This window comes from Bombina bombina, chromosome 9, assembly GCF_027579735.1.
Source record: "Bombina bombina isolate aBomBom1 chromosome 9, aBomBom1.pri, whole genome shotgun sequence".
Lineage (NCBI taxonomy): Eukaryota > Metazoa > Chordata > Amphibia > Anura > Bombinatoridae > Bombina > Bombina bombina.
Window position 1 is genome coordinate 56,138,717 of NC_069507.1, and position 12,468 is coordinate 56,151,184.

The 12,468-nt window shown below is 34.2% G+C and overlaps 1 protein-coding gene across 1 annotated transcript in view; it reads left to right on the forward strand.

The window, feature by feature from the left end:
* Positions 1 to 10,480, forward strand: part of DLG5 (discs large MAGUK scaffold protein 5) — a 143,099-nt gene extending 132,619 nt beyond the window's left edge. The window contains exons 32-33 of the mRNA XM_053692123.1: positions 4,803 to 4,912; positions 7,578 to 10,480. Coding sequence (XP_053548098.1) covers positions 4,803 to 4,912; positions 7,578 to 7,681 — 214 coding nt within the window. The 3' untranslated portion in view covers positions 7,682 to 10,480. The remainder of the gene's footprint in view (positions 1 to 4,802; positions 4,913 to 7,577) is intronic.
* Positions 10,481 to 12,468: the final 1,988 nt, after the last annotated feature.

Consider the following 12,468-nt stretch of genomic DNA (forward strand, 5'->3'; position numbering starts at 1 on the left):
TCATTAGACTAAAGCTGCACACACATTTATATATGTTCCTATGAGTACACTGTCATGAGACTACAGCTACACACACATTTATATATGTTCCTATGAGCACACTGTCATTAGACTAAAGCTACACACACATTTATATATGTTCCTATGAGCACACTGTCATTAGACTACAGCTACACACACATTTATATATGTTCCTATGAGAACACTGTCATGAGACTAAAGCTACAAACACATTTATATATGTTCCTATGAGAACACTGTCATTAGACTAAAGCTACACACACATTTATATATGTTCCTATGAGCACACTGTCATGAGACTAAAGCTACAAACACATATATGTTCCTATGAGCACACTGTCATGAGACTAAAGCTACAAACACATTTATATATGTTCCTATGAGAACACTGTCATTAGACTAAAGCTACACACACATTTATATATGTTCCTATGAGCACACTGTCATGAGACTAAAGCTACAAACACATATATGTTCCTATGAGCACACTGTCATGAGACTAAAGCTACAAACACATATATGTTCCTATGAGCACACTGTCATGAGACTAAAGCTACAAACACATATATGTTCCTATGAGCACACTGTCATGAGACTAAAGCTACAAACACATATATGTTCCTATGAGTACACTGTCATGAGACTAAAGCTACACACACATTTATATATGTTCCTATGAGCACACTGTCATTAGACTAAAGCTACACACACATTTATATATGTTCCTATGAGCACACTGTCATTAGACTAAAGCTACACACACATTTATATATGTTCCTATGAGCACACTGTCATGAGACTAAAGCTACACACACATTTATATATGTTCCTATGAGCACACTGTCATTAGACTACAGCTACACACACATTTATATATGTTCCTATGAGCACACTGTCATGAGACTAAAGCTACACACACATTTATATATGTTCCTATGAGCACACTGTCATGAGACTAAAGCTACAAACACATATATGTTCCTATGAGCATACTGTCATGAGACTAAAGCTACACACACATTTATATATGTTCCTATGAGCACACTGTCATTAGACTAAAGCTACACACACATTTATATATGTTCCTATGAGCACACTGTCATTAGACTAAAGCTACACACACATTTATATATGTTCCTATGAGCACACTGTCATTAGACTAAAGCTACACACACATTTATATATGTTCCTATGAGCACACTGTCATTAGACTACAGCTACACACACATTTATATATGTTCCTATGAGCACACTGTCATTAGACTACAGCTACACACACATTTATATATGTTCCTATGAGCACACTGTCATTAGACTACAGCTACACACACATTTATATATGTTCCTATGAGCACACTGTCATGAGACTAAAGCTACACACACATTTATATATGTTCCTATGAGCACACTGTCATGAGACTAAAGCTACACACACATTTATATATGTTCCTATGAGCACACTGTCATTAGACTAAAGCTACAAACACATTTATATATGTTCCTATGAGCACACTGTCATGAGACTAAAGCTACAAACACATTTATATATGTTCCTATGAGCACACTGTCATGAGACTAAAGCTACAAACACATTTATATATGTTCCTATGAGTACACTGTCATTAGACTAAAGCTACACACACATTTATATATGTTCCTACGAGCACACTGTCATTAGACTAAAGCTACACACACATTTATATATGTTCCTACGAGCACACTGTCATGAGACTAAAGCTGCAAACACATTTATATATGTTCCTATGAGCACACTGTCATTAGACTAAAGCTACACACACATTTATATATGTTCCTATGAGCACACTGTCATGAGACTACAGCTACACACACATTTATATATGTTCCTATGAGCACACTGTCATGAGACTACAGCTACACACACATTTATATATGTTCCTATGAGCACACTGTCATGAGACTAAAGCTACACACACATTTATATATGTTCCTATGAGCACACTGTCATGAGACTAAAGCTACACACACATTTATATATGTTCCTATGAGCACACTGTCATGAGACTAAAGCTACACACACATTTATATATGTTCCTATGAGCATACTGTCATTAGACTAAAGCTACACACACATTTATATATGTTCCTATGAGCACACTGTCATGAGACTAAAGCTACAAACACATTTATATATGTTCCTATGAGCACACTGTCATTAGACTACAGCTACACACACATTTATATATGTTCCTATGAGCACACTGTCATGAGACTAAAGCTACAAACACATTTATATATGTTCCTATGAGCACACTGTCATTAGACTACAGCTACACACACATTTATATATGTTCCTACGAGCACACTGTCATGAGACTAAAGCTACACACACATTTATATATGTTCCTATGAGTACACTGTCATGAGACTAAAGCTACAAACACATTTATATATGTTCCTATGAGCACACTGTCATTAGACTACAGCTACACACACATTTATATATGTTCCTATGAGTACACTGTCATTAGACTAAAGCTACACACACATTTATATATGTTCCTATGAGCACACTGTCATTAGACTAAAGCTACACACACATTTATATATGTTCCTATGAGTACACTGTCATTAGACTAAAGCTACACACACATTTATTTATGTTCCTATGAGCACACTGTCATGAGACTAAAGCTACACACACATTTATATATGTTCCTATGAGCACACTGTCATTAGACTACAGCTACACACACATTTTATATATGTTCCTATGAGCACACTGTCATTAGACTAAAGCTACACACACATTTATATATGTTCCTATGAGCACACTGTCATGAGACTAAAGCTACACACACATTTATATATGTTCCTATGAGCACACTGTCATTAGACTAAAGCTACACACACATTTATATATGTTCCTATGAGCACACTGTCATGAGACTAAAGCTACAAACACATTTATATATGTTCCTATGAGCACACTGTCATTAGACTAAAGCTACACACACATTTATATATGTTCCTATGAGCACACTGTCATTAGACTACAGCTACACACACATTTATATATGTTCCTATGAGCACACTGTCATTAGACTAAAGCTACACACACATTTATATATGTTCCTATGAGTACACTGTCATGAGACTAAAGCTACAAACACATTTATATATGTTCCTATGAGCACACTGTCATTAGACTACAGCTACACACACATTTATATATGTTCCTATGAGCACACTGTCATTAGACTACAGCTACAAACACATTTATATATGTTCCTATGAGCACACTGTCATGAGACTAAAGCTGCACACACATTTATTTATGTTCCTATGAGCACACTGTCATTAGACTACAGCTACAAACACATTTATATATGTTCCTATGAGCACACTGTCATGAGACTAAAGCTACACACACATTTATATATGTTCCTATGAGCACACTGTCATGAGACTAAAGCTACAAACACATTTATATATGTTCCTATGAGCACACTGTCATGAGACTAAAGCTACAAACACATTTATATATGTTCCTATGAGCACACTGTCATTAGACTAAAGCTACACACACATATATGTTCCTATGAGCACACTGTCATGAGACTAAAGCTACACACACATTTATATATGTTCCTATGAGCACACTGTCATGAGACTAAAGCTACACACACATTTATATATGTTCCTATGAGTACACTGTCATTAGACTAAAGCTACACACACATTTATATATGTTCCTATGAGCACACTGTCATTAGACTACAGCTACACACACATTTATATATGTTCCTATGAGCACACTGTCATGAGACTAAAGCTGCAAACACATTTATATATGTTCCTATGAGCACACTGTCATGAGACTAAAGCTACAAACACATATATGTTCCTATGAGCACACTGTCATGAGACTAAAGCTACACACACATTTATATATGTTCCTATGAGCACACTGTCATTAGACTACAGCTACACACACATTTATATATGTTCCTATGAGCACACTGTCATGAGACTAAAGCTACAAACACATATATGTTCCTATGAGCACACTGTCATGAGACTAAAGCTGCAAACACATTTATATATGTTCCTATGAGCACACTGTCATGAGACTAAAGCTACACACACATTTATATATGTTCCTATGAGCACACTGTCATGAGACTAAAGCTACACACACATTTATATATGTTCCTATGAGCACACTGTCATGAGACTAAAGCTACACACACATTTATATATGTTCCTATGAGCACACTGTCATTAGACTACAGCTACACACACATTTATATATGTTCCTATGAGCACACTGTCATGAGACTAAAGCTACACACACATTTATATATGTTCCTATGAGCATACTGTCATGAGACTAAAGCTACACACACATTTATATATGTTCCTATGAGCACACTGTCATAAGACTAAAGCTACACACACATTTATATATGTTCCTATGAGCACACTGTCATGAGACTAAAGCTACACACACATTTATATATGTTCCTATGAGCACACTGTCATGAGACTAAAGCTACACACACATTTATATATGTTCCTATGAGCACACTGTCATTAGACTAAAGCTACACACACATTTATTTATGTTCCTATGAGCACACTGTCATTAGACTAAAGCTACACACACATTTATATATGTTCCTATGAGCACACTGTCATTAGACTAAAGCTACACACACATTTATATATGTTCCTATGAGCACACTGTCATTAGACTAAAGCTACACACACATTTATTTATGTTCCTCTTTATTTATCAGGGAGCAAAAGGACCCAAACTTTCTAAGGGACAAAGTAACACAGAAACATTCCAAAGAGCAGTTTGAAAGTGCACAGAAGATTGAACAGGAGTACAGCAAATATTTCACAGGTGGGTAACTGTAACTATGTATTTTAAAGGGACACTGTAGTGTCAAATGTGTTCCCATTGACTTGTTATACCAAACACAAAATGTTTGGAAAATTGCTCCTTTTGGTTTATTTTTATATATGAAACAGCTGGTTGTGTTCATTGAAATGGGCTAAGACCTCCTTATCTCTATCTCTATTCACAAATGCCTCCTTATCTCAATTCTCCTAATATAAACAAAAGCTACTATTTAAAAAGAACAAATTTAAAATAATATTTTAGTACTTATCTCTCCCACCCCTACTGGGGGATGATTGCAGTTGTTGTCTCTTGTTTACATAGTTGTTCTATTGAGAATATAGCAGTGTTCACATATCCAATAGAGGTGGTAGTTTTAACAGACAAATACACTGCAGATGGTTTATTGGGAACACATTAAAAAGGGGGGAGAAATACTGTGCATTGTCCCTTTAAATGGCATTGTCCCTTTAAATGGAAACTTTCATAAGAAATACAATTCAGCTTTATGTTGGGTGAGTCATAGGCTAAACATTACCTATTTTTTATGATCTGTCCATCTTCTACAAAGAATAATAAATTGAAAATACCATGAGTTTTGCAGAAGACATTGGGCTCTGTACTAGTGAATACGATTTTTTTAATTACATTGCATGTTTTTTTAATGGGATTTTCACATTTAAATCCATTCTATAGCATTTCAATCCTATCTAAAATCAATAGAGTGGTTTAAGTGACAAGAGTTATTTCTGAGAAATTTATTTTTTTTTATTTGGTTTTGTTTTGTTGTTTTTAAAAAAAACAAAAAAAAAACAACTTTACAATGCACTTTAATTATTTATTTTGTCTGCTTTTCCTGTAATTAAACTCTGAAAATTGTAATGTTTCCACCCCCCCTTAAAAGCTGGAGTACATTATGCAGAATAAAACCTGGACACTCTTATGTGCTGCACAGTGATTGGCTGATAGACACATTAGCTTGTTTATATCTGTCATTAATTGGCCACAGTAGAGAAAGTAAGATAACGCAGTATTCAAGGGCTGTGTCTGGGGGCTACGAGGCGATGCATATTTCTAATACAATGACAGGTTTTAGTTGCTTTAAAAATGTTTATTTTGTATGGAAATCTCTTGGGAAATAGTAATTTGTAATGCATAAATACAAAAACATTGCAATGATTTCTATTACAGGGACATGAAACACAACAAAAATATTTCATGATTCAGACAGAGAATAACATTTTAAACAATTTTCCAATTTAATTTTGTTATCTAAGTTGCTTCATTCTCTTGGTATCCTTTATTGAAGAAGCAGCAATTTACTACTGGTAGCTGATCACATTAGGTGAGCCAATAACATGAGGCATATATGTACAGCCACTAACCAGCAGCTCTTGAGCTTACCTAGGTATCCTTTTCAGCAAAGGATACCAAAAGATCAAAACTAATTAGATAATATAAGTAATTTGTAAAGTTGTTTAAAATCACATGCTCTTGAAATTTGGGTTTCATGTCCCTTATGTATATAACCCACTGCTTATTGCTTTTTATTTCAACAATGAAGCAGACTGTTTTATATCCCTTTAACTGGTGGTTTAAATACATAAAGAGGCTGCACATTAACTCAGATCAAATACCTTATTAAAGTCACATTAAAGGGATATGAAACCCAAAAATGTTCTTGTGATTCAGACACAGCATACAATTTAAAAAATGGTCCCATGATATTCTTTATTAAGGAGATACCTAGGTAGGTTTCTGGAGCACTACATGGCAGGAAATAGTGCTGCCATCTAGTGTATTTTTTAACTTCCTGTTACAAGGCAGCTGTGTACTTTACAGGAAGTCAATGGAGCAGCTTTTCTTTTGAAGTTTTTGAAGTGTTGCTAGGAGACATCTGCTCTAGCTGCAGTCTGTTTATTGCCCATGCTCAGTATAGGACATTTTGCTGCAAAAGTCATGTGATAGTAGAACTTTATGTAATGACTGCTTGTTTATCTAGCTGCATTCAGTGGCTACACTGATAAAATTAAGTGCTCATTTAGCAAGAAAACAAGTAAGATTTTGCTGTTTTTTAACACAATCTGTTTATACTTAATTTAATTTAACATATATTTAACTAAAGGAGCACGGTTTCATATCCCTTTAATGTTTACATGAAAGACTGCAATTTTAACACCTTGGACACACGAGATAAATGCATTGCATTCTTCTCTAGTAACTAAGTGGTCAATCTGGACATTGGGGTAATTGTATTAAGCGGCATTTACAGCTTTTGAGGCTGTGTGGAGCAGGTTTGTATGAGTGAAACTGCAGCAACAAACCGAACCTGCTCCATTTGCTTCTCTGACAATCTCCCTGACACTCGTTTGTTCGTGGTGATTAGCATGCCCTGCTCTCGCGGAGCAGTGGGCGGCATTGCACAAGAAATGTCTTGTGTAATGATAAAGTTCACCACGTAATGCACGATTGCAGGCAGACATGTTCTCTACTTGTGAACCTATCCATCTGCAGTCATAAAATGTGCTCATTATGTATTTAATGATTTTGATGTACATCTGCAGTGTTTATTTGTAGACATATATTTGTTTTACTTATAAAAAAAATAATTAAAAACTAACAAAGTTTCTCTGTTTTTAACATAAAGTCCCCTTTTCTGTTGTTACAGCTGTGATCCAGGGGGGTGCGCTGTTTAACATTTGCACTCAGATCCTCAGTATTGTTGATCAAGAACAGAATAAAGCGCTTTGGATCCCAGCAGGAGCCGTGTGAGATCTTCACTCCGTTATCCTTTGCTGAGTACATGAAGAAATCTTGTCTTTGAGAACTTTTACCATAAGGCAATACACTAACAGGGACTATATCCAGGTCAATGGATACACCACTAAATCCTTTTAACAAATAACGGAGATCTCCCAAGGAGTCTTTTGTCAAACCAATGCAGAAGCCACACTGTCCATGAATAATTACATGGGAAACCAACATTGCCCATAAACAGAAAATATGCAGTGTGTTCATGAAGCTACAATCCGCTCACAAAGGCGAGTCATATGCAGATATTTGCAGCCACAAAACAGGAAACAAAATCACCAGATAAATAAAAAAAGAAACTAATATTTTATTGACAAATGTTTTGCAAATTCCATGGACGAGCTAATGTTTAAGCTGAAGATTTGTCACCAAGGTACTGGGAACAAAAGATAACCATTTGTACACGTTATTAGTGACAATAAAGTTGCAAGACGATTGAAGACCCTACACTTGCCAGGAAAACTATGAATGACCAAACATCATGTAGGCTGGGTATCACCAACATTCTATTAGAGTTATGCTCCTTAACCCCTTCATTGTTTGAAGTATCTATATCTTAGCATTGCTTTACTTGAAATGGGCTTTTTCTTCATATATACATTTAAATAGACATTAAACTCTGTGTTTTATGATCCAATTGAAAGAGCTGCATTTAAATAGTGTGATTTTTTTATTTCTTATCATGAAAATGTTAAAGGGGCAATAAACACCTTGTAATTACAATACATTTCTGTTGTGTTGCTATAGAATAACATATCAGCCAAGTCTTAACAGTTTTAAAACAAATTAAGATCCCTTTTACTGCACATATTTTCAGTAGTCGAAATCCGCCCACTATTTGACTTATTTGGAGGAGCCAATCAGGGCTTTAGTTTGTAGACAAGACCAATCACTGTTATAAAGTTAATATAAAATAAATGTATTTTGCAGTTATCTGACAATTAGGGACAGATGTGTAGCAGAGTTAGTCTTGAGAAGTCAGCAGAGTTCATTTCATGTTCTGAGAATTAGAAATTGTTAAATTTTCAAAACTAAATTGTGTAAAGGGAGCAAAATAAATAATGAAAATATATTGCATAGTTGTTTCCTTACACATAACCAAACATTTTATATACAAATATTAAGGTGTTTACAATAAACACTTTGAGATGGTAATATAACATGTTAAATTGTGTGTATGATTGAGATTTTTTTTTATATATATATATATATATATATATATATATCAAAGTCTGCAGTATACTTTCAATATTTATTTTGTCCCCTTTTCCTGTGATTCCATTGTGAAATTGTGAGCTTTTCCGTTTCTGTTAGAAATGTAAGTGCAGAACAATGTTATATCCCACACAGCCATTGGCCGCAGACTCTAGTGACCTATTTATAACTGTCCCTAATTGGCCACAGCAGAGAAGGTAACCTAAGTTACAACATGGCAGCTCCCATTGTTTTATAGACACTAAAACTTTACACTTATGTTGTCAATATTTAAACAGCTAATGAAACTTTAAAAAATACATCTACATATTATTCTCAGACTAATCTTTCCTTTGAATGCATCAATCTATCTAGTAATTTATTTAGTGTTTAATGTCACTTTAAAGGGACTTAAATCACTTTTTTTTAATAATGTGTATAGAATTTTAGAATTTATTTTTGTCCCTTTGTGTCTGAAAACTTTATTGTAGACTAACCCTTCCAGAAATCTGTACCCAATTGGTTTCTGCTAAGTAACTTAAAAACAAAAGGATATTTGCTAACATAATGACAGTGACAAGCCTGGTCTATTTTAATGTTAAATTCTGATTGGCTACTCAGGATAAGTAAGTAGTTGGTGGAGTTTGGCTGTTGACAAACAAGTGAAGTAGTTTTTGTTGCAAGATTGTGGAAAAATTCCAAGGTGTTTACTGTTTCTTCATGTAAAAGCTGTTTACATTGAAACTAATACAGCAGTATCAGTTTTGTACTTCCTGCTAATTCTCATTGGCTGATAAGTAGTTCTATTCATGCTGAATGATTGGTACAGACAATTCCCACAGCCCTATTGGTAGAGAGGGACACACCTCTGCAAGCTTAGTAACACAATGTCGATTTATTGAGAATGTTGATTTATTTATTATATTAAAAATACATTGAGTGTTTTAATGTCATTGTAATTAGTCTTTTAATAGTTATTATACAACCACTTAATTTGCCGCAAAATCATATTTTTGGGACAAATTTCCAAAGTGGTTCGGGCCAGAAATGCATTTTTGTTTTACCTTGAAGCTTGAAAGCTAAAATAGTAGCAGATATATAGGATATTTAAAGCAACATATTTATTTGTTGTTGGTTCAATATTTTCTGTGTCCAACTTACACCATAAACAAACACCAATTTCATCCAGTACGTGTTTCTGCAATGCTGCGTACCTAACTGACTTTGTATCTTCCAGCCGTGAAGGGGTTAAGAGTTATTTTTGTGTTTTATGTTACTTGATACATGTTTTCAGTTTAGAACATTGTATACAAAATTTATATTTTTTGCTTGTTTGATTCATCAAATGAGGAACAGATCTCTGAAAACTAGTTCAGCACATGTAGCAGAGTATCATACAAATAGGTAACTCAACCTGTAACCTGGCATAAGATTTCACTGGAGATGAGAGGGTTAATATTTTATTTTTTACTTAAAGGGACACTTCATGGATTACAACAGCTATTAAGTGAAAGATATCTGTGTACTGTTTATAAAGACAGATATTAAAACTGAAATAGAAATGGATGCCTTGTGTTTTTACTTTATTGTATTTTTTTATTGTTATATTTAGGAAGTAATTGATTGCTGGTTATTGTGAGCTATTTAATTCCAGCAATTTATTTTAGTAAACTCTCATGTCTACATTTTAAAGCATATGTTCACATGATCGCTGCAAAGTGAAAAAAGAGAAAAAAAAACCTGTATAGTTTTATTTCTCTAGTTCTCAAAGCTATTTCTGCGTCTATATCAAAATAATTTGCCCAATACTCTAATAGTGAAAAGCAGAACTCAAAGCTGACATGATGTACGGAGTAAACCGCAATGTGATACTTTGGGGGGAAAAAGTTCTAAAGACATATTAAAGGAATAGTCTAGTCAAAATTATACTTTCATGCTTCAGTTAGAGCAGTAATTTTAAGCAACTTTCTAATTGACTCCTATAATCAAAGTTTCTTTGTTCTCTTGGTATCTTTATTTGAAAAAGTAATAATGTAAGCATAGGTGCCCCGGCCCATTTTCAGTTCAGCCCCTGGGTAGCACTTTCTGATTGGTGTCTAAATGTAGTCACCAATGAGCCAGCGCTACCCAGGTACTGAACCAAAAATGGACTGGCTTCTAAGCTTACATTCAAATAAAGATGCCAAGAGAACGAAGAAAAATTGACAATGGGAGTAAAATAGAAAGTTGCTTAAAATTGTCTGCTCTATCTGAATCATTAAAGAAAAAAATTGGGTTCCGTATCCCTTTTAATTGATGGCTCTATAAGAAGAGGAGAAATACATTGGATTTCCCTTTTGATTTCCCTCTATCTGATTCATGAAAGTTTAATTTTGACTTGACAAAATGTCTGAATTTTGAAAAAAAAAAAACACATGAAAAAAATATTTGTATTCAGGGCAGGAAAAGCCAAAAAGCAAAAGCAGAATTTTCAGTTTACAGATTTAGCTTTTTGGACTCTAGGGAGTGTGGTATAAAGCACTTTTACATAAAAGCAAGAGGTTTTAAAGGGACATAAAACCCACATTTTTTTTCTTTCATGATTCAGATAGCACATGTGCTGTTAATAGAAGTAAATTGGAAAGTTATTTATCTAATTTTGTTTTGTTCTCTTGATAGCCTGCTTTTAAAAGGATACCTAGGTAGACTCAGGAGCCGCTGATTTGTGGCTGCACATATATATGCCTCATGTTATTGGCTCACCCAATACAGTCAGCTAGTTCACAGTAGTGCACTGCTGCTTCTTCAACAAAAGATACCAAGTGAATGAAGCAAAGTAAATAGAAGTAAATTGGAAAGTTGTTTAAAATCGTATTATCTATCTGAATCATGAAAGAAAATGTTTTGGGTTTAATATCCTTTTAATATTTAACCCCCTTTGTAGGGGTTAAACACATAGCAGTGCAGGATCGATAGCTTTAACATTACATACTCTATAGAACTAGAGCAAGCAATTTTTTTATTATGTCCCTTTAAATTGACATTAAACACTTTGAGATAGTAACATAAAATGATAAATCATATATATAACAAACTGCAATAGGCGTGAAATTGTGATCTTTTCAGTTCCTGTTAGAAATGGAAGTGCAGAACACTGTTATATCACACACAACCATTGGCTGCACACTCTAGTGACCTATGTATAACTGTCCCTAATTGGCTACAGCAGAGAAGGTAACACAAGTTAAAACATGGCAGCTCCCATTGTATTATAGACACTAAAACATTACGCTAATGAAATCCAAAAAATACATCTAAATGTTGTTCTCAGACCAATCTTTTCTTTGACTGCATCATTCTGTCTAGCATTTGTTTAGTGTTTAATGTCCCTTTAAGCTCATATTTTAAAACAAATTAATAGCAATATTCATTTAACAATGAACTTTTACTACATTGCTGTTCTAATCCATTTGTAAGTGCTCCTATATGAACTGGGTTCACTTCCTGATCTGTTTAGTTGTTACTGGTTGTGTGAGAAACATTGAAACTATTTTTATATAAATGTATTTTTAACT